Raw genomic sequence first — 24,107 nt, forward strand, 5'->3', positions numbered from 1 at the left:
ACATATAATGTATTTTATAGCCCTGTAAAATCAATTGTAAATATCCATAATGCTTTATAACAATAATAATAACACAATATAAAACATTTAATAACTACACTGGGCTCAATGCAAAAGGACAAGGATTGGTTGACAATTTCTTAAAATCATTAAATGGCAACTGTTACTGTGGAGCCCTGTTTTTAGAAGGTCAAGGATCACGGTGCATCATAGTACCTACAGTTGTAATAAATTATAATCACTGTTATAGTCTATTATTACCTTTTTATAATGGTATAATGCTATTATTACCTTTTTATAATGCATTATAATGACTGTTCTAATGCATTATATTCTTTTTGAATGCATTATAATCACTGTTATAGTGCATTATAATCTTCTAATAACAATTAAATGACTGTTATTATGCTTTATAATCTATTTTAATGTATTATAATCATTGTCATTATGCATTATAATGGGATTAAAAGTTACTCTAAGCGGTCATTGTTTGCAAGTGAATAATGACCACTTAGAGCAATTTATAATCATATATATATATTGCATTATAACAGTAATTATAATACAATAAAAAAACATTATAATGCACTATAACTATGAGAATTTAAATATAAAAACTATCCTTGGAAAGAAAATGTCAGTGATATGGTTATGGTTATGGTTAAAAAGCATTATGAATATGTATGAGGGATTATAACTGTGTTAACACAGTGATATAAACAGATTATAAAACATTATAAGTGTTAATGATGCATTACGGACATGGACGTCATAGAGTCTGAATAATAATGTAATGTTCATGCAGAGTTTTAGATGATTTCTCGTAAACGTTAACACTGAGGACAAAATGTGAAATAAGCAGACAGAATATCTCTTAACATTAACTGTACTGTTTGAACTGTTGTCTCTTGGGAGAGGAGGAGGTGCTTTACCTGGAAGGCCTGAGAACCCGTGATCTCAGTGACAGTCGTCGTTGTAATCTGCTCGACATATTACAAATATAGGACAACACTCTGAGGTTTCACAACTACCAGGACACGTTATGGGAGAAAACAGCACAGTATTCTTTTTCATTGGATTCAGATTGAGGGTGATTTTTCTGCAGCTCTGGTGCTCCGTTAACACTTCCAGTGTGACAACTGGGACGTCACTCTACACTGCATCACATTAGTGGATGTTCTGTCAAACGCCCTCAAGAAGAAGAGAGGGGTCTTTGTCCTAACGGGAAATATAACTGACTCCTTAAATAGTGTCTCTGAAGGGAAGGATGACATCCATAGAGGTGAATGTACTCTGAATAAGCCTCTATTACACAGATGACAGAAGCATTAATATCCTCTGTTATATGAGCCTGACTGCTCTAACTCCTCATCTACAAACACCATGAACTCACATGAGATTTGATTTAGACCATTATTCCTGTCATACAACCCAGTCGTCATGGCAATCATGAAATAGTCATGAATGCAATCTATTGGTTTGGTGTACAGCGACACAAATTGTCTGGTTTTTTTGGTGTCGCTCAGCATGAAAATAATGCCAATGCAAAGTCAATAAGGAGTCTTTTCATTGTGGACACACAGATTAAATGCATCCACGTGATTTAACAACAGTTACAGCAAGTGACACACTTTAATATATCCAAAAAGACGACTATTGGTGGACGGGTCCTACAAACAGCATACTGGTGTTTATTTCACAAACTGCTGTCAGACTGTGTTGTGTTATCAGTTGCTGCAGCACACAGCAGTAAACTAAATGTTTAGACAGCTTTATAATCCTCATGTCTGATCACACACAGATGGATTAAAGGACCCAAATTACAAAAAAAAATATTTCTCTCTTTTAACTTGAGTCAAAATCTGGCCATGTTTTAATTTAAAACATTTTGAGATATCCGTCTCTTTGTTTTATGCCTTCATCCTAATACCATGAAGGTGAATGAAATTGCATTTGTGGTGCTCAGAATAATCCGCAGAACAGACTGTTTTCTTGTGAAGAAGTAGTCCAGTATAAAAACTGTGAAGAAGTATTATCCAGAGTAACATTTACACTCCCTCTGGAAAGAGATGATGCTGTTTAATGTTTTATTCACGCTGTGAGCACCACAAATGAAACCCCATTCACTTCTATTGTATCAGAGGCAGAAACCCCAAAATCTGGGGTTATATTCAAACGTATCTACATGGTTAGATTCCACTTAAAGTGAGAAAGAAAACAGTTTTATCTGTTATTTGGAGAGGAAACATCTCATCTATTTAAGGGTAAAAAGCCCCCTTAGCCTCAGCCTGCAGTAACAGACAGCGTTCCCACACATGCTGTTCCATGAATAACCCGTCTAACTTACAGTCTGCCTGAATTACACTCCCTATACTGAGGAAGTATTTACAGTCACGTGAGGTTGAACGTTTGGAGACTGGTGACCAAATAAAAACTTAAAATCTACCAGAAATCTAGAATAAACCAGAGCTGCGAGAAAGAACATCTCAATTCTTTTTTATCAACATGTGTAGGAGGCTTCGATATCTGAGTCTATCAGACAGGAGAGAACCATAGGTGTGAGTGAAATAAATCCCTACAGAGACATGCAAAGAGAGGCTATCTCACTTTTTCCATCAGCTCTCTCTCTAACAGGTTTCTATCAGTGTGACGTGAAGACGTTCGAGGCTATCAGAGTGTGATTTACAGCAGCAGAGGCTCCTCTCTCTCCCTCTCTCTCCCTCTCTCTTTAACTCTCCCTCGACTCCATCTCTCTGCCAATCTGCCGTAGATGTCCACTTCTAAATTTGTCTGAATGCCAGACAGAGAACTCTTTGCTCCACCCCTCAATGACCGGACGAGTTTAAAGGGGAACTACGCACATTTTTCAAAATCCAAACGTGTTATTCCTAATGTCTAATATAGTTTAAAAATATAAATTAACATGAACAACTCTCTCTCAAATCCAAAAGAAAATAGTTTGATTTTAATTGTATTTTCTGCTCCAAGTGACTGGAATGAGTTGCAAAAGAAGCAAAAAACTCCACATCCTCATATTAAGAATAAGTACAATATATATTGTACATATTGTGATGTTGTCATTTTCTGTATGAGATAGTTTGAGATAGTTTTTTTATTTCGTCTTTTATCCAACTTGCCCCTTTTGCTGCCTTTTTGCTGCATTTTAAATAAGAACTGGTTATCAATTGACATATTTGGTCAAATAAAGGTAAATGAAAATAATAATACATTTGTGATATTATCAAGTATAAAGTATAAACTGCTCCATAGATGATGAATTGGTAAAGATGTTATAGATTTCTGTTTCAAAACTGAGAAAACTTTAATATAATGAAGCTCATTGGGGATTAAAAAAAGAATTAAAACATTCCGTCGGCCCACAACATAATAACATAAATGTGTCCAAATACACATTTACTTTCGTTTAACAAACTTTTGCATAAATAAACAGTAGTATGGATCTTTTCTGACGTACTGAACTGTAACTACAACGTCACTTCCTGAAAGCCTCCTTGCCGTCTGGTAACCATGGTAACACCTCATGAGATCAAATGATGATTTGTGAGAATCTTAAAGACAAATTTAATTGAAAATATAGTCACTTTTGAATTGAAGCGTTATTGAAGTTACAGTTCTGTCAAGCCATCGTCTGTTATGAATATTGTCGTCACCACCGCATTGCATTGTGGGATATTAATGCTGGCTAAGCGCCCAGTGTTTGCATACTGTAATATTTAAAATTTAATGTGCATTTCACATACTAAGGTATCAGACTTATTAAAAAATGACTGCACATTACTGTTTTAGCGCAATTAATACAAACATAAAGAGCTGCAGGAATGAGTCCTTAAACCCAGAAATGAGTCAGCATTTTAGTCTGGAAGTTGGTGTATTTTTTTTAATATTTTTTGGTTTAGATTTCTGAAATAAGGTCTGTGTTTAACACAAGCTGAATAGATTTTGATGATTAGTTCTCTGATATCAAATAGGTCAGTAAAAAACCCTCTGGTGAATTTAGAAGCTTTTACGTGTCTTAACAAAGTGTCTGAATGAGAAGACTAAACGTCTTAGATTAAACATCATATAAGTGGAGTTCATTTGTGAAGATTATCTTAATGAACAACCAGTGACGATGACGTCCTGCAGCTCTCTGATTTTCATGGAGCAGCTTTATACTTGATGACACCACAAGTTTGAGACTTAATTCTCTGGTTTCTGAGAGAGAGTTCCTCATGTAAATATAATAACATGAAATAACATTCTTACATTCTTAATTTAGGTGATTTTATTAAGTAGGTAATATGAATATAATATATAAATACTATTCATGATCATAATGACAAATAAAACTTAAATAAACTCTTTTTAAAATAAAATAAATAGGCCTATTGTATTTTCAACTACACACTTATTCTCATAAATGAGCTGAACATCACTATGTTTCTCCCCATTCTGTAGATTAAATAAGAAGCCGTCCTACTGTTTATTCAAAACAATGCATCTTTTCTCCACAGTGCAGATGAAAGTACAAGTGAAATCAGAGTGTATTGATTTTTTTGTCGATGGGTTTCCGTTCGTTCCGCCTCCCAAACGATTTACATCTTTGCAGTAAAGATGGTAAATCTTTTTGAAACAGTTGATACGTTATATGGGAGTTAAATGACGACTGATTGTTTGGTTTCATTCTGACTCCCCTATAAGATATCAGCAATATTAGGTATTAAAAAATACAAGGCAAAACTTTAATCCTATTTCACCAGGAAATATGAGATTAAGATGTTAGCCTTCTGCTTTCACTCTTCCATTGGACACTGACAGAGAGACCGTCAGAAACACAATAACTCGTACACAAAATACACTTCAAAAATCATCCTGAAATTTAAAGATTATATATAAATATAGAAGGTTAGATCACATCATCTGGAGACAAATATCACTGGAGACAGGTCAATTTAAACAAATGACTAAATGGTGACTTTCAGAATCTTGCACGCTCCTGAATTCTATGTAATTCAATCTTGCCCTATTTATGTTACAAAGGAAGGATAGCATCGTAATTTGGGAACCATTACAGGTTTGCAAAATGTCGAAAGGTTACACATGCTTAAGATATCAGATGTTCTGCTACAAAAAAATGTATATGAATCATGTGCAAGAATAAAATCTTGTGCATCTGGCTGTTGTGTAACGATGAGGTCACTAGATTTATGATACATAGGATGACTAACGACAGCTTCCTGCCATCTTTATCTTTATAGGACAACAGAAAATGTTGCAGTAAAATATTCTATCTTCTGTCTGAAATAGTTTAGATTTAAGTGGCTGTTAAAGGCAATCCAGGACTCAGAAGGTGTCCGTCTGAAACCGGATCCACCAGAAGACGTGGTTCCATGAACTGCTGACTGGGTGGGGGCACTAACCTAACTATTCATAGGGGACTAGACCTGCAGGTCCTGCATTTAACCTCAACTCTACTGAAATATTTCTCATTTTTTACTTGTTTTTAGGCTGGAAACAATCGAAAATAATCAGGTATAGTAATTATAAAAAGAAAGAAAATACAGATAAAAGTGAGAAAACTTCCACTTACCTGGTCCACAATCTCCTCCTCCTCCTCCTCAAATTCCTCATATTCCTCATATTCCTCCACAACTTCCGTCATTTTGAGACGGATTTAGAACTCCTGCACAAACACATAACATTTATTAATTTAATATTCTTCATTTAAACTCTGAATGATCAGGGTAAACTATACATCATAACAGAACAGCAGCGTTAACTTAAATGTTCTATCAGTAGCAGCGAATCACAATTTCAGATTTTATCCTGGGGCTTAGACAAGAGATCAGAGGAGACAAATGCACCAGAGATATTTTAGGACGGGGCCTCTCATCCCCCTGTTGAACCCCGTTAACCCGATTCAAAAATAGGACATAATACACAGCAAATGCATGCAAGAAAAACTGCACAAACAAATTGATGTTAAACCAAAAGTGTGTCCCATACCAGCAAAAGATTCCTGCAGTTCTTCCCTGACAGTATTTAAAAAGCCTCACTTTCCATCCACTAGGGTCTGAAACTGAACTGCCTAAATCCTAAAACAAATAATAAAGAAACGTGTGAAACACCTCACAAAGTGTAAATCAGTAGTTGCACAGGGACAAATGCAGATTAGGAAGGTGAGACTCTGAGTGCATTACACCGGGGCCTGTGAATGTGAATGTGCGACAGCCACAACACAGCTCAAAGAGGCTGAGGAGCTGAAGGTTGGCGACAGCTGCCCCGGCAGCGCTTCAGCTATTTGACATGTAAGCTAATGCCGCAGCCTGATTGGTTGACTCTGTTTTAGCAAACGGTGGGGCCAATGCCTTCTGAGGCTGCAGGTTAAATATAGGATGGCATACTAAGTGACTTTTTTAGCACTTGATTGCCCTCTCTTTAAATCAAAATGTACATTTTCTCTGTAAAATAACAAGAGAATTGCACGATAAGGATCAAATAGCCCGACAGGTGTTTGAGATTTCAGAGAGAAGACTGCTGCTGGACTTTCAGATACATCCAAAGTAAAGAGAGGCCTGCTCTGATCCTGGTTGGGTCTTGCAGATCTTGATTGTTTGGTTATTCCTTTAACGTTCCTTTAACATTCAGCAGAGCCTTCACACTCCAAATGGATCCAAATGGCAGCAGAGGACGGAAATCAAGGACGTCCAAGCAGATGTGAAAAGCCATGCAGAGTCTATGAAATATGGATATTTGAGCTTTTTTTCTCCTTTTCTTTGCTTACCGGTTATATAAAGTGTTAATCGTCTCCCAAGCCGCCAATGTCTCCCCAGCTTCCCTCCAGAGAAACACCGGGCGACAGCACACAGCTGCGATTTCTACCCAGGTTATCATGTGGCCGACTCAGCCAATCAGGGCCCGGCGCTCTCAGGTTTCAAAATCTAAATATACCTAAATGATCCTTTCAGAAAGGAGCACCTGTCGAGGCCGATGTATCAACGGTACGGTTATGAGGAAGGAATGGAAAGCATAAGAAAATAATGGGCCGACCCACGACCACGACAGGAGCACTCTGAGTGACAGGGTTTGTTGACAGATGCAACAGTTTGGGTTTAATGTAGGAGGTTTTGGAGGCAGGTGGGATCATGGGTAAGGGTATGAGCGTAGGTCTGTCAGTGGAAGGAGAGCTGAAGGCCCAGCAGGGCTGAGTGCCAGATCTGTTGAGGTCATCTGTTAGCTGACCCTGAGCTGGATCGGGCCGCTCAGAAATCAGGTCAACATGAAAACTAAAGCAGGTTTGAGACAGAAAATGAGAAAATATATATGCAACACAAATTATTAGCTACTAGTATTCTAAATATGACCCTTTCTGAACTAAATGAAGTCTGATATATCATCAATGTAGCTTGGATTATAGACAAAGCCTGTTAATGAATAATGAGTCACCCCCGATAAATTGTGACATTTGCTTTGGATTTAAGATTGAGGATATCTGACATATAGAGCATTACAGAGAAGAGAAGTGTTGAGAGATGAGATGAGAGATGACATGAGAAAAGAGATGAGAGGAGATGAGAAGAGAGATGAGAGGAGATGAGAAAAGAGATGAGATGGGTTGAGTAGAGAAGAGAAGTTAGATATAAGATTAAATATGAGATGAGATATGGGATGAGAAGAGAAGAGAAGAGACAAGAAGAGATATGAAGGGATAAGAAGAGAAGAGATGAGATAAGTAGGGAAGGGGAAAAGATGAGAAAAGAGATGAGAAGAGATCAAAAGAGATTGGATGAGAAGAGACAAGAAGAGAGAAAAGATGAGAAAAGACAAGAGAAAAGAGATCAGATCAGATCAAAAAAGAGAAGAGATGAGAAGACAAGAGAAAAGAGAAGAGAGAAATGAAAAGAGATGAGAAGACAAGAGAGAAGAGAAAAGAGATGAGATGGCTCTTAATTAATCCCAAAATAAATATGTATAAATACAAGTATTGTTAAAGAACCAGAGTGAAGCATTCTGGGAAATGTGATATAATAGTCATAACTATGTTTTCATGAGTGTATAATGACCTGAACCTCAGAATCATTGTGTTTTCTCTTACAATGAGTCCTTCATATCTATAAAGGTCTTTTTCACCTGTTTCTACAGAAGCCCAGAACGGTTATGTTACTTTAAGGCCACCGTAGTTTGTTCCTAAAGTAGTGTTATTATGGTATGGATGGTCTCTTGAGCAAGGCAAACGGCGTTACCATGGTATTCAGCAGATGTCACCAAATCCTTTTTGTTTATACTCCTGTGTGAATCAAATACCTGACAAATTAAAAGTATTTTGTCATTAAATTTAGAACTTAAAATTAATGAATACAACCGTTTGAGGTGAAATTATATAGAAACAAATAAGCAAATATTTCTAGCTATACACTGACTATGTTACATGCTTGCACACAAATACAGAGTAACAAAATTAAGACAATATATTTGTGAGCTCGATCAGATTTTCCTGATTATATTATATATAATCATATTTTTTATCACAATATGATGTTGATATTTATCGCCTGGCTCTAGATGCAGCCCTATAACTCACTTTGTGTCATAAAATAGATGGATAACCACCTGCTTTATTCTTAATTAAGGTGCTGAAAGTATCCGAATCCTAAACAATAGAAGAGATCTATGCAGATTACACTTGAGGATCCTGTATGCTCTGATGAAGGTCCTTTAGATCGAAAGCTCATATAAAGTGTGAGGATATCTCTTTTATTAGCATTAAATAGATTAGAGAAATAACACTCAACCTCTCACAGGACTGATGGGTCAAAATAAGCTAAATTTTCAAAGCAGTGGAGCAGACGGCTGCTCAAGTTTCAGACGATCCGAGTGCATATAAATGTATCTCAGGTATAAAAATACATCAGGAACTATTTCTAGATGACATACGCTATATGTTTGAGGTCGAGAGGCAGCCAACTTATGAATAAATGAAGAGGTTAAATGGCATTAACTCAAGACTTGAGACTAAGAATGAATTATGTACCATGTATTTACATTTCCACCTCTTCAGATGATGTCTCTCTCTCTCTCTTTGGTACGTCAAATCTCTGCGCTCTCTCCCAGGAGGACGGTTCTACCAGGGGAAATAGATGGACAGCAACAGCTGAGTGTCTCTCTCTCTCTCTCGCTCTCTCTCACTCTCTAGACTGGAGGGTGGAAACATTCCCTGCTGGTTGGTCCTCACTAGCAACATCTACTCTGCAAAAGTAGTCACTTTTTAAAGGGTGAAATATTGGAAATACCTCAAAAACCAGCCATGCCTATAAAGCCAGTGCATCACATTTAAAGTTCTAACATGCCATCACAGTCTTCTAAATATTCTAACAGTCAAAAGAACTACCAGCCAACGCCAGTGACACCCAGGGAGGTGGGCTATGTGATGCTTAGTCACTGGAAAAAAAAAAGACTGATGAGCAGCAGGACCAGAACCCAACAGCTGCAGGATCGACACCCAAACATAAACAAGGCCAGCGCACCAACACCGTAGGAAACAATGCATTCTGGTGAGGTAAGAGGCCTGAAATGAGGGATTAGTCAGATCAGAGAGTGACTGCAGGAACAGGAGAGGTTGTTGTTTACAACCCAGACAAACACAAACACCTGCACTGACCTCTATAAGAAGAAAGTGATGTCTTGGGTCAGTTAATTCTGGTCATTAAATAATCAAACAACTATATATTTTGTGTCATCGTCTGTGTGCTATAACACATGCTAACATCTGATCTGTGTGTGCAAAGAGAATGTCGATCAAACAACTTCCAATCACATCTTTGGGGTGATTATAGTGTCTGACACCATCGCTGACACATTCATCTAAATAAACTAAATGTCCTGCACTGTGGATACAACATGTACTGCGTTTCAATGAATGATTCTAAAATATATATATTTTTTTTACATCTACTTGACTGGGTGTTATTTGGGTTCAACTGAACTGCTACAATACCTGAAATGTTTGCTTCAAAATTGAAATATGTAAACATTTGCAGACATTTTTGAGTGAAAGCTATTCACAGATCCCAGTGTGAAAATGATGACTATAGAGCCAACAGCAGCGTCAATAGAGCAAGTTCACGACTGTGTGAGCTTTAGGAACAATAATATTATTGATATGAAACATGTACATCAATGGGTCAGGGGACATTTTTAAATTTGTGGGGAAAAAAGGACAAAAATACGCAAAATTTGACAGAAATATTCAAGCGCAACACCCTCTTCTAGAACATTTTCTTTCGGTGCTGTAAAGCTGCAGTGTGGAATTTTTGTCTCCCCCTTCTGGCAGTGAAGGAAATTGCACAAACTTTCGACACTGCTTCTGATGCAAGTTAGCTTTTTTTTTTTTTTTTTTTTGCTCATCCTTCCTCTTAACATGGAGAAAGTTTTCTTGGACACTTCTTATGATTTTCAGCCATTGTTCTAGCTGCGGCTCCATCGCCATGGTCTCTCCCCTCTCAAGCCCCCAATGGTTGACGTAAAACGCATCAGGAAAGACAGCAGTAAGATTAATCAGCATTGTGTGACCTTGTTAGGCTTAAACATTCATTTAAGACGCATCTTGAGGTCTTCTTCCTCATTAGCAGTTTGCTCAGTTGTCCTAGTGAAAGAATGATCTTCACACACTCAGATTTCATTTGTGTTCATTCACTTATACCTCCACCTTTGTCAAGAAGTTCCATTGTTTAGGAATCACAATTTGTAAATTTAAGTCTGAATAATAAAGTAAACGTGCCCAAAACTAAATAAAACTATGATTTAAAAGATGCTAAAAAGCGAGCTGCAGAGTTGGGTGATTATTCTCTGTTGTTGATTCTGTTGCACAGTCATTTGATTCAAGAAAATACTCCTCAAGGTTAAAAAGCATTCAAAGAATCATGCTAATCAAAAACATAAGGCTTGTGTTCAGGCTGGAACTTGTCACGCTGTGTTAAATATTAAGATGAACCACATGTGGGACTACGGTCAGCTGTTACATCAGGCAGAACAGAAGAAAGTGTCAAACCTTGACTTTAGATAATCATAAGACCAAAGCATGTGAGGATGCGTGTGTCATGGTGACACATTTACAGATAAAAGTAAGACTGTTTGCTGACTTTGTAAAAAGCAACTTCCTCATAGCAACAATACCAGACACAGCTGATGAGTCAAATGAGGAAGAATCTAGTCTATAATCAAACTGAGGAGACTCTCTCTCTTTATACTCGCACTTGGCACCGTAGTGGAAGCCTCAACAAGGCACAAAGGTTTAGGTGAAGAATAAAGACGACGATGAGTTTAACCGGCAAAACGCCGTAAAACTTCCTCAATGCCGAGAAGTGATTGTAATCATCTATAAACTCAAATCTCATTTTCATTAACTACTTTATTACCTTTATACAAGCCGTGTAAAGAAAGAAGTCAAGTATTAAATGTATTGTAAAGAAACAAAGGTTGAATATCCTGTAAACTATTTGATTTGCCTGCAAAATATTTACTCAAATGTAGATTTTTAAGACCTCCAGTTTCTAAAGCGTTTAAAAATGAATTGTCCTTTTTGTTTAATCCCAAGACATGTTGATGCTTTTTTTCAGTCAACTATTTGTGACAGTTTAAAAATTCAGAGGTGTACGATCAGTTGGTGCGACCACTAGCAGAGCCTTTTGTGCATTTTATGGAGCGCACATCTCACGCAGGCTTCACTATGGCGGTAATAAACTAGGCTTAAGTTCTCATTAATTGGATTTTGTGACAGTTTTACTATGCTGTGCTTTTCTTCCTATCCTAACCACTCACTGTGAGCTGCTCAGTCTCTTCTTCTCTCCCTGAAACACTCGTCTGTCTCTCCTCTCTACTCCTGTAGCTGCTCATCATTCTCCCTGAAAAAAGCATCAGGCACCATGAAAAAAAACCACACAATAGTATATATATATATATATATATAGTTCACCAAAAAAAAGAGCCATTCATGACACACTGCAATTCACCTGAAACAGATAAAAACACTTTATTTCACTGATCATTCGTAGGGACTGAAAAGAAGAGGGTATGTTGTGATTTTTTTTGTTACCCTCCTTTTTCTGCATGTTTTTCAGTCACCGTCATCACTCCAACATTCTGCATCAGGCACCACGTTAAAAGAGAATACTGGACTGTACACACAGGAGAAGAGGGGGGGGCAATGAAAACTGCCACAGCCAGTCTGGCAATACTGCAAGGCCACCGTGGGCTAGAGTCAAACACACAGCCGGAGAGGAATCCACGTACAGTTCAACGTCAGACACTTTGCTGACGACTGTGTTTTGCTGAAAAAAGGAAAAACCGTGCACACATTTCAGTTTAAATAATAGTCTCTTTTGTTGTTGTCCTCCTTTAAAAAAAAAGGTCAAGTTTTTTTTTTTGTTGTTGTTCTGAGTTCAAGACGTCTTTTGTAAAATAAATTATCATCAGGAGAATGTAACGTCCTGGTAGAAGGTCCGCCCCCCCGTCAGCGTCACAGGAAAAGAGGAGAGGGCGGCGCCCGTCCGTCAACCCGAAGCTCGCCTCTCCATCCTCGTTCCAAGCTCGCGTCCGGAGGCAGAGAACACAAAGAGCGAGGGCGCACTCTGGATCAAAGTCAAAAGGTCATCATCTCACACGCAGCTGGGACATCATCCACTCGAGACCCTGGCACAACCTGGAGGAGTGGAAGAGAGAGAGAGAGAGAGAGAGAGAGAGAGAGAGAGAGAGAGAGAGAGAGAGAGAGAGAGAGAGAGACATGAGAGGCAGAAAGACGGGCATCAAGATTAAATATTTACAGTTTTTCCTACATAAAAGCACAAAGGCGTTTCTTGGGTTTTGGGTTTCTTTGCAGACTGATAGAGGTGTAACTGACTGTAGTTGATCCGTGATCCGTACTGATCCCCCTCACAGTTCCTCCACACAGGAACCGCGGATTAATTCCACAGTTTACCGTTAACCATCACAGTGTAAATAAAGTTTTACTGACGATCGTTATCCTCCAATATTCAGTAAAATATGAGATCAGGACTTCACTTATGCTTTTATAGTCTCTGATCTCTGATAATGTTACATTGTAAACAACCAATCTGTTCCGTTACATTATGATGCGTTCAGGCTCTGTTCAGTGAAAATGAGTATTGTGTGAAGGTAAATTATAACGTTATCATGATGTGTTTAAATGTTATCTCACAAATGGATCTGTATCTGCCAATATGGATCTCTAAAAGTTACATTTGCTTCCTTTTCTATTTTGTGCTGATCCCATACATGACCCGTTGCATCCCTACAGTCTAATATAACAAGAGTGAGCAGTAAACGCAGCCCTCACCCCTCCCCAGTGAGGGCGCAGCAGGCCTGGATGTGCCACTGGTGGTCTTTGACGGAGGTAAGCTGGAGGCTCTGGGAGATCTCAGCCACGGACATGCAGCCTTTCACATCCTGCTTGTTGGCAAAGATCAACAGCCCTGCCCTTCTTAAATCCTGGAGGACAGAGAAGAGACATGAAGAACTGTAGAGAACGGGGCCGCACAGAATAGTTTGGAGCATCGTTCGTTTCCACTCTTTTTCCAGGACTTTTCAGACGGTTTTTTTTCTTTAATACAACCTGATTTGTAAACTGATATATTGACATAGTAAATAGTAATCATTATCATTTTTCATGTTACCCACTTCATGTGCTAGCATTCTGCAGAGTTCCTCTTTGGTCACAGAGATCCGTTCTCTGTCGGTGCTGTCGACCACCACAATGACAAACTGTTTAGAGATAACGGAGAAATAATGGACAATTAATGAAAAGATAAAGCATCTCAGCATCCACACAACGGCACTGCATTCTCACTGGACGGCAGAATAATGGGAAGTCTGCAGACATTCTCTGGTATTTAAGAATAACTGTGGAGAAATCTGACCTCTAATTATAGCCTGACTTTTAATAAACATATTTATACAAATCTTTCACACAAAAACCACAATCCTGAAGCAGATCCCTGTGGTTATTAGTTTTCTTTTTGAGCCAAGTGAGCCACCGTAACCTGCTGTTTACCTCTGTGTTTGTGTAGTACGTATTCCACGATGACCTCAGGGACTCCTGGCCTCCGATGTCCCACATCAGGAAATGGGTGTTGTTGACCACAATCTCCTCAACGTTGCTCCCAATCGTAGGAGAGGTGTGCACCACCTCATTCATGGAACTGTCACATACAAAACAGGGAGAAAAATACATTCACAAAATGACTATCCATTTATTAGACATATTATGGATGGATAAAACTATGTTTGGATACTCACAACTGGTATAGAATTGTGGTCTTGCCAGCATTATCCAGGCCCACAACAATAACTTTGTGCTCTGAAAGGAATAAAGACACTTAGAAAGAATTCACAGACTCTTATTTAAACTCAGCCAAGCAATCTTTTAAACCATCTGCACCCAAAAAAGCACCAGGCGGGATGGAAAAGCATGTTTTGTTTAAACAGCCAAAATAACACTGTTTAACAGTCATTATCGTCATATTTTCATCTTTTCGATGGCTTTTGAACACCTCCTGTGTGACAAACGCTTCCGTCAGAAAAAGAAACCAAAACCAAGAGTAAAATTGTGATATTTCATCAACAACATTTCATCCTACATGTCTGTTAAAGTTTCACCCCAAACAAAACCATTTCAAGTAACTAGATTCTGTAAAAAACAATAAATTCTGAGCTCCTCAGCGCAACTAGGAAGACATTTTTGATTTAGCTAAGACCAGCAGTCAACGACAACAATTACGTGAAACTTTGACAGAACTTCAGGCTGCTGAACACAGAGCAGAGAGGAGAGGCGTTATGTAGAGGTTGTAAAAATGTAAATAGTTCATGTAGAGCCTCCATTTTTTGCCAACATTGGCAACACTTGTGGACAGAAAAAGTTGGAGATATAGATTCCACTGTTTGCCAATTTTTGTTGGCAAACAATGGATGATTTTGTCATTATAACTGTGTTATTCTATACAAAAGACATGTGTGGGTTATGTCTACTTCTAGTCATGATTGTTTTGTTTCCATAGAGGAGCAGAACTTTTATATTAAAGTGAAAATCAAGGCCAAAGACAGATAAATGTGACAGGAGCAGAAAACGCCCCGAAACAGCCTTGTGTTGAGAGGGTTTAAAGATGACTCGATGTTGAACTGCACCGTGCGATTCAAACAACGACCCCCCCTTTTTAACGTCTTCAGCATTTATCCTTCAGAACTAAATAGTGTGGCTTCACACATCGAGCATAACTGAGACACACCTACAGATGAGTTGGTGGTCTTTTAACAAGCTTGTACAATCAGGCTGAACCCAGCAGCAGCTGTGGAGATGACACACATGCATAGTCTAACGGCTTTACCTGTGAAAAGAAACTAACAGGATGTGACAAGTAAGATGAACTGCCATCTCGCTGTTGCTACACTAAAGTGACAGGACGATAGTAAGATGTTCTTCTGTAAGATGAAAGTAAAGGATGCACGAGTTCACTGCACAAGGGATCAGAACTCGGGTTGCTTTTCTATAAATCTTTTGTGACATTTTTACCCAAACTTCATGGGCACTACAGGCTCTTTTCTTAAATCTAGAAGTTAAATACGTTGCCATGTCTCATATCCTGTGACAACACGGAGGAGAAATGAGGAACAGAGACTGGTTGGTGTTTTTTAGTTACGGCATAATGGGTAAATCAGGAACTGGAGCATGACTGAAAAAGACCCTTCTACAGACTATTCTGCTCCTAGACATGTTTTTGAAAAGGATGGCTTATCAGAATGATCTTCACGTTTGATCTACAAAAAGCCAGGCAATCACATAACTACGAACACATAGAGGAATGTGCATGAGGGAAGCATTGTTCTCCAACTGATAAGAACTCATAAAGCAACAGCTTTAAAGATCAATTCTGGGTGTTTTTTAGGTTGTTTTTTTTCCATTTCAGGAGCTTGAAGTTCTCCAGCACATCACATTTCTACTGAATACAGTATTCATCTTGTTTTTTTGGCAGCCAATGAACTGAAGTGTCTGCTTTATGGTCTGTTTGACTCTAAATGGAGCATCATTTACTAAATGAACATCATGCTGTATTGAAGAAGACTTGAAACTAGAGATTGAGACCATAAACTCATGTTTACAATGTTTACTGAGGGAATAAATCAAGAGAGAAGTAGAGTCATTTTCTCATAGACTTCTATACAACCAGAGGAGTCGCCCCCTGATGGACAGGAGAGAGAATGCATCTTTAAGACACTTCCACATCGGCTTCACTCAGCAGAACTGGGTGTTGCCGGCTTGCTAATGCTGCATTTGCATGAAATCAGTCCGGTGGTAGATAGCGGACGTGATGTAGTAAACAATGACAGAATAGGAAAACGAGGTGAGAGCGGCAGAGATAACGGTAGACGCCATTGACGTCCTAATGTACAGAATGGTAACTTTTTGCCGTCCTCGACAAGTTATTTTAGTTTGTAATATAAATATAAGAGATACCTTCATTTTAAAGCTACATGCAAAGACATAGTAGACTAACAAAAATGTTTAATTTCATATGTTTTACGACATCACCATAGCAACATGTTTTGTTTTGCTGTCCTGCCATTCTGTTGAACTATGTGTTTGTTTTTCCTGATCCGTCCAGAGGGTGTTTCCATGTGATTCCATGTGAAGGCAACAGAACTATTATTCATTAATTAGTTATATATTTATTTAAACAGGCCCAAAGTGTGTTGGGTACTTTTGGCTATTGTCAAGAGAGCCTCAACTGATAAAAGCTGCATCCAGCCAGCACAGAACAACAAAGTAAGTCTGACGGACGTTTGGCCAAACACACTAGCACAGATGTCACCTTGAGTCTGAATGACGGGATACTTCCTCACAAACCACAGCACCGGCCTGTTTATGGAGGCTGACTGCTCAGAGCCAGTTCATAAATAATCTATAATATGTTGTATTCAAAGCACACTTCTTTTTTCCACAGTGATATGAGACGCATTAACAAATGCAAGAATGAAGAAATGGGCAGCAATTCACTCCAGCATTTCACAGATTGTGAAATGAATTCAGCAGGGAAATTATAATGTTCCTTCAGTAGATTACAAATAAAAGAAGAGTGCTTTTTATTAGTGGTTTCAGACTATAAGGTGTATTCCAGAAATATTAAAGAAGTATATTTGTTGCCCAACAAATTTTTAGAAAGCCCCCTCATCTGTCCTGTCTGGAAACTCTCTGAAAGTCCACCAGTGTGACTGTGAACCCTGCCAAATAGCATTTTCTGCTCTTTAAAAATGTACATTACCATTTACAGTTAGCGTACAGCTGTTAAACTAAAACCTCACTAAAGCAGAGGAAGTGAAAGCAGCTGTGAAAGAGAATTACTGAAGCGTTTCTATTCAACTCCATCATGTTAAACCACAAACACAGCACAGCAAGATAAAACAAATGTAGATTTATCAAAACATAACAGACTGCATGCATAGACATAACACACAGCTCACTACACTATCTTCAGTATCTGGAGGTCACAAGTCAGTTCTGTGCAGCTGGAACATGTTTGAGAAGCAAAACAAAATCTAAAAAGGTCATGCAGGTGGTTGCTAAGCTGCCTGCATACATTCTTACTAAACCAATAATAAACAATCTTACATGCAATGTACATGTGGCTGCATGCATGTCCTCCTACCATCAAAAGCAGGTCTGGGCAGTTTTTTTGTTTTTCAGATTTGTTTCCCTATTAATCGTTTGGTTTAATAAAATGTTTGAGAAATGTGTAAAATGCTCGTCACAGTTTCCCAGAGTTCAAAGCGACGTCTTCAAATTGCTTGTTTTGTCAGACCAACAGCACAGAAAGTCAATTTACTATCAAATATGAGAAGAACGTGGGAAGTCTTCACATTTGAGAGGGTGGAACTAGCAGCGTGTTTTGTTTTTTACTGTAGTGTGAATGTGTTGGTCTGTCTATACAAGTGTTCCTCTTTTAAATCACTTCTTAAAACCCATTTTTAAAGACTGCTTTTATGTGATGTCACTTTACTGCTTTATTTTATGATTTATATTACTATTTGATTTCTAATTCTATTTTTATCGCTGGTATTATTGATTCCTCAGGGTTTAACTCCTTAGTCTTGCTTTGTTTGGCCTCACTGTTGAGCTTTCTGTTGTTTTATTGTTTTGCTTTTGCTGCTTTGTCTGTTAGAGCACTTTGTGTTCTCTGTTTTTAAAAAGGTGCTATATAAATAAAGTTATTATTATTATTATTACCCCACCTGTTGCCCGATGAGAGGCGATAGGCTTGGATAGCCCCCCATCACCCTAAATAAGATAAATGTTTAAAAAATGGACAGAAATCAGAACAAATCTCTGATACGATGTAAGTTTGAATCATAATGTTGAATCAGTCAGTTGTCTTGAGGCCCTGAAACAACAAACAGTTGGGGGAAATCTGTCTAATCACATGCCCTCCTGCTCCTCACTGTGAATGAACTTCTGTTCTTCCACGGGGGCGAATCAATCAATTGGGGACAGACGGCCCCAGTAAGACTTCCTGAGACTTGGACGTGCAGCCGGGGAGCGATCCAAGAGAAACAATAAAAACCTCACAGACTCCAGAGACATGATGGATGGAAGCAGAGCCGAGCTCAGGGATGACGATCTGTTAGAAGAAGGTGCTGCTTGATGACTAACCAGACAAAGATGGCAGTCAAAAGCATGTTTGTCTGACATTTTATAAAGTCAATTAAAAGTTGGGTAGGCCTGCAGGTGATTATTATTATTAATTTAATGATAAATATATAAATGACTCTTTTGTTGGACTGTTAACACATTTTCACATCATGTGGCGTCTTCAGATGAACACAGAATGAGAACATCAGGGAACACTTATTTTTACAAGATGATCTCTCTTTTTTATTATTTATTGCATAACTAATTTGCTTATTTTGTTTTTAATGATGTGTTGTGTTATTAGTATTGGATGTACCTTTGTTACGCTAGGGAGACAATAAGGTTAATTTGATACAATTTTCTGTAGATTGACAACTGAAAGATTTGTTTCAGCTCAATCAACAAACAAACATTTCTCACTTAGATTTTACAATAAGGTGAACAGCGATCTCCTCCACAGCTATGAGAGTCCCACCTGATCTACTTTGGAGTCATGACCAACAAAAACTAGATGATGACATTTTTAAGTTATTCCTGTTTTAGAGTTGCCCAGCAAAGTGTGAACTTATTTCCGGGTTAACTGTATTGCTGACATTAAAACTAACGAAGTAATGTGCAAATAACACTTATTGTAAATTATGAGCAAATTGTGTAATTGTCTGTCAGTTTCCCAGAGCTCAATGTGGCATCTGGTTGTTTGCTTTGTCCAACCAGCAGACAAAACTCTCAGGAGAGTCTATTTACAAAGGTATAAACAGAGAAAAGCAGCAATCCAAAGTAAATGTTTGACTGATCAAGTATTTACTTCATGTGTGTCAACCTCTAACAATTCTTCTGTCTTGTATTCTCACTCATATTGTACAATTTACTAGACAGACGTCAATGCACCAGAAACACTTTAGGATCTGGAGGAGATATAACTGACTTTTTTTTCTGTTTTTTTGGTTAGTGCTGACACCCTTGTACAGTTAGGGGAGTCACATGTGATCTACTTTGTTTTACTTTTTTGGATCAATTGTTAAAACTGCAAATTGTGAAACATCCCAGATTGTTTGTTTTGTCCAACCAAGAGACAAAAAAGCTAAAGAGAGTCACTTTACAATGTTATAAAACAGAGAAAAGCAGCAATTCAAGGTAAATGTTATGACTAATTTAGTTTCTCTTTCACATATGTTTACCTCTAACAAACCTTTCTGTCTTATATTGTACAATTTAGTGCTTAAAAGTCCCTGCAGCAGAAGCACTTTAGGATCTGGAGGACATATAATGGACTTTATTTCTTGTTCATAGTTGACATCGTTCTACAGTTTGGGGAGTCACATATTATAAAATAAGATAATCCTTTATTAAGAGATAAGATAATCCGTTATTAGTCCCGCAGCGGGGAAATTTGCATTATCTACTTTGTTTTACTTTTTTGGATCAATTGTTAAAACTGTTATTTGTCAGCAAATTGTGAAACATGCAGTTTCACAGTTTGTTTTGTCCAACAAAGAGTAAATAGAGTTTCTCTTTCACATATGTTAACATCTAACAAACCTTTCTGTCTTAAATTGTACAATTTAGTGCATAAAAGTCCCTGCAGCAGAAGCACTTTAGGATCTAGAGGACATATAACAGACTTTATTTCTTGTTCTTGTTCACAGCTGACACCCTTCTACAGTTTGGTAAAGTACTTTCTAGTCATGACGACCAACTAAAACTGGAGAGTGAAAAATGACCAGATATTCCTCCTTTAGAGCGGCCGGGCAGCGTGTGAAAGGCCCTGTGGGTCACCTGTGTTACCTGACACTGGGTTCATCCCAAGTCTCTTAAATTGCCTCCTCGATTCCCTCACTTGCGTCGTTTCCTTGCATCTTAGTCCCTCCCAGCAGGGATGCAAGGAGAGATGCAAGGAAACGAGGAAATGTGTTTTAGGAGACATGAGACGTCCTTCCCAACACTGATTAGGTGAGGCAGTGCAAAGGTCAAAGTGTTTCCAGTGTGCTGATGTGGCCGCCTACACCCATGACTCCTCTGGTGGCTAGTGGAACGTCCGTTTGGACTCATGTTACAGAGGGTGTTTTCTTGCAGTGACATAATCCAGATCAGCTGGGATCCATCCCCCGGGGAGCATGAATAATGCAGAGTTTGTGCATAAAAAAAAAAAAACATTCTTCACCACTTTAATGGACGAAATGAAACAATGTAAACACGGGGTGTGCATGGTGGTAGAGCTGATAGACATTGCATTAAAATAAACTGAGCATGCATTAAAATAAATTAAAATAAACTGAGCATGGATTAGAATAAACTGAGTATGCATTAGAATAAACGGAGTATACATTGGAATAAATTAAAATAAACTGAGTATGCATTAGAATAAACGGAGTATGCATTAGAATAAACGGAGTATGCATTGGAATAAATTAAAATAAACTGAGCATGCATTAGAATAAACTGAACATGCATTAGAATAAACTGAGCATGCATTAGAATAAATTAAAATAAACTGACCATTAGAATAAATTAAAATAAACTGATCATGCATGCATTAAAGTATAATAAAGCTAATAATTAGAATAAAGTATAATAAAGTATAATAAAGCATAATAAAGTATAATAAAGTATAATAAAGCAGAATAAAGTATAATAAAGCATAATAAAGCAGAATAAAGTATAATAAAGTAATAAAGCATAATAAAGCATAATAAAGCATAATAAAGCATAATAAAGTATAATAAAGCAGAATAAAGTATAATAAAGTATAATAAAGCAGAATAAAGTATAATAAAGCAGAATAAAGTATAATAAAGCAGAATAAAGTATAATAAAGTATAATAAAGTATAATAAAGCAGAATAAAGTATAATAAAGCAGAATAAAGCAGAATAAAGTATAATAAAGTATAATAAAGCAGAATAAAGTATAATAAAGCAGAATAAAGCAGAATAAAGTAGAATAAAGTATAATAAAGTAGAATAAAGCAGAATAAAGTATAATAAAGTATAATAAAGCATAATAAAGTATAATAAAGGAAGTATAATAAAGCATAATAAAGTATAATAAAGTATAATAAAGTATAATAAAGTATAATAAAGTAAATAAAGTATAAAATAAAGTATAATAAAGCATAATAAAGTATAATAGAGTAAAATCATAATAAAGCATAATAAATAATAGTAATAAAGTAAATAGAGTATAATAAAGTATAAGTATAAATAAAGTATAATAGAGTATAATAGAGTATAATAATAATAAAGTATAATAAAGTATAATAAGTATAATAAGTATAATAAAGTATAATAAAGTATAATAAAGTATAATAAATATAATAAAGTATAATAAAGTATAATAAAGTATAATAGAGTATAATAAAGTATAATAAAGTAAATAGAGTATAATAGAGTATAATAAAGTATAATAGAGTATAATAAAGCAGAATAAATAAGTAGTAAATAAAGTATAATAGAGTATAATAAAGTATAATAAAGTATAATAGAGTATAATAAAGTATAATAGAGTATAATAAAGTAAATAAAGCAGAATAAATAAGTAGTAAATAAAGCATAATAGAGTATAATACAGTAAATAAAGTAAATAAAGTAAATAAAGTAAATAAATCATGATAAATAATACAGTAAATAAAGGCCTCCTCCCTACCTTGGTGGTTGAACAGCCTCCACAGCTTGGTGAACAGGATCCCCATGGCGGTGGTTCGATGCCAGCGTGCACCAGCTCACAGTAAACAGCTAGCTAGCGGGATGCTACTCTGTGCTAGCTGCTAGCCTAGCTGCTAGCTGCTAGCTGCTAGCTGCTAGCTGCTACACGGACGGAGAGCTGGCGTGGCTCCTGAGGACCTCCATCCCGGTGGATCCAGAGAGAGACGGGTCTCCCCCGCAGGGTGTGAGGGTGTGGGGGTGAGGTGAGGGGAGGGTGCTGCCCGGAACACAGACCCCGGAACACAGACCCCGGATCGGCGGCGGTGCTGCGGCTAGCTGCTCGGTGTCCGCTGCGCTGCTTAGCTGTCAGACCTGCGCATGCGCACTGCGACTGCTGGTACAAAGCGTGTGTGGAGCTGCAGGAGTAAAGGTACAGGTGATGGAGCTAGAATAAATATATATATATATATATATATATATATATATATATATATATATATATATATATATATATATATTTTAATACAATATATATATATTTATATATTAATATATATTAAATAATATATAAATATAATATGAATATTAATTTATATTTATAAAAATAACATATAAATACTATATATAATATAATTATAAAAAAATACATATACATACATATACAATATTTGATATTATATTTAAATATTTATACTGTGTATATATATATAGATGATTAATACAACCAAAGAAGATGTTTACTATATATATATATATATATATATATATATATATATATATATATATATTTAATACATATATTTATTTTTATTTAATTACAAAATAACTCTATATAAATATAACATGAATATTAATATAATTATTAAAAAAATACTATATATACATATACACACAAATACAATATTTGATATTATATTTAAATACGTATGTTTATTTATATTTAATTACAAAATAACTCTATATAGATATATAATATGAATATTAATATAATTATTAAAAAAATACTATATATACATATACATACATATACAATATTTGATATTATATTTAAATATGTATACTGTATATATATATATATAAATTATACATATACAATATTTGGTATTATATTTAAATATGTATACTATATATATATATATTTTGTATGTACATATGTTTTTAAAAGAATATTTAAATACATATTTCTATTTATATTTAATTACAAAATAACTCTATATAAATATAATATGAATATTAATATAATTATAAAAAAAATACTATATATATATATACATACATATACAATATTTGATATTATATTTAAATACATATACTGTATATATATATGTATTTAAAAAATATTTAAATACATATGTTTATTTATATTTAATTACAAAATAACTCTATATAAATATAATATGAATATTAATATAATTATAAAGAAAAAAATACTATATATACATATACATACATATATAATATTTGATATTATATTTAAATACATATACTGTATATATATATATGTATTTAAAAAATATTTAAATACATATGTTTATTTATATTTAATTACAAAATAACTATATAAATATAATATGAATATTAATATAATTATAAAAAAAAATACTATATATACATATACATACATATACAATATTTGATATTATATTTAAATAAGTATACTGTATATATATATGTATTTAAAAAATATTTAAATACATATGTTTATTTATATTTAATTACAAAATAAATCTACATAAATATAATATGAATATTAATATAATTATAAAAAATAAACTA

General features: G+C 35.9%; 2 protein-coding genes across 2 annotated transcripts in view; both read right to left on the minus strand.

Annotated features, from left to right (window-relative positions):
* neb (nebulin) overlaps positions 1-5,662 on the minus strand; it is a 76,497-nt gene extending 70,835 nt beyond the window's left edge. The window contains exons 1-2 of the mRNA XM_054614712.1: positions 5,600-5,662; positions 933-980 (exon numbers count right to left, since the gene is read on the minus strand). Coding sequence (XP_054470687.1) covers positions 933-980; positions 5,600-5,662 — 111 coding nt within the window. The remainder of the gene's footprint in view (positions 1-932; positions 981-5,599) is intronic.
* Positions 5,663-12,003: 6,341 nt separating this feature from the next.
* On the minus strand, positions 12,004-22,715 carry arl5a (ADP-ribosylation factor-like 5A). Its single transcript, XM_054616009.1, has 6 exons — positions 22,333-22,715; positions 14,311-14,371; positions 14,066-14,213; positions 13,693-13,776; positions 13,352-13,503; positions 12,004-12,697 (listed from the first exon to the last, which is right to left on the minus strand). Exons 1-6 carry the CDS (start codon positions 22,376-22,378, stop codon positions 12,649-12,651), a joined length of 540 nt encoding a protein of 179 aa, XP_054471984.1. The 5' UTR covers positions 22,379-22,715; the 3' UTR covers positions 12,004-12,648.
* Between the last annotated feature and the right edge of the window lie 1,392 nt (positions 22,716-24,107).

The sequence above is a fragment of the Anoplopoma fimbria genome, chromosome 16 (assembly GCF_027596085.1).
Source record: "Anoplopoma fimbria isolate UVic2021 breed Golden Eagle Sablefish chromosome 16, Afim_UVic_2022, whole genome shotgun sequence".
Classification (NCBI taxonomy): Eukaryota; Metazoa; Chordata; class Actinopteri; order Perciformes; family Anoplopomatidae; genus Anoplopoma; species Anoplopoma fimbria.

Bases quoted from the DNA above. Each gene is read 5' to 3' on its own strand.
- arl5a (XM_054616009.1), bottom strand. From the start codon at position 22,378: ATGGGGATCCTGTTCACCAAGCTGTGGAGGCTGTTCAACCACCAAG. The intron at 14,372-22,332 runs GTAGGGAGGAGG...TATTCCTTTCAG, and splicing joins GAGGCTGTTCAACCACCAAG to AGCACAAAGTTATTGTTGTG. The intron at 12,698-13,351 runs GTGAGGGCTGCG...CCACTCCTCCAG, and splicing joins TGCGCCCTCACTGGGGAGGG to GTTGTGCCAGGGTCTCGAGT.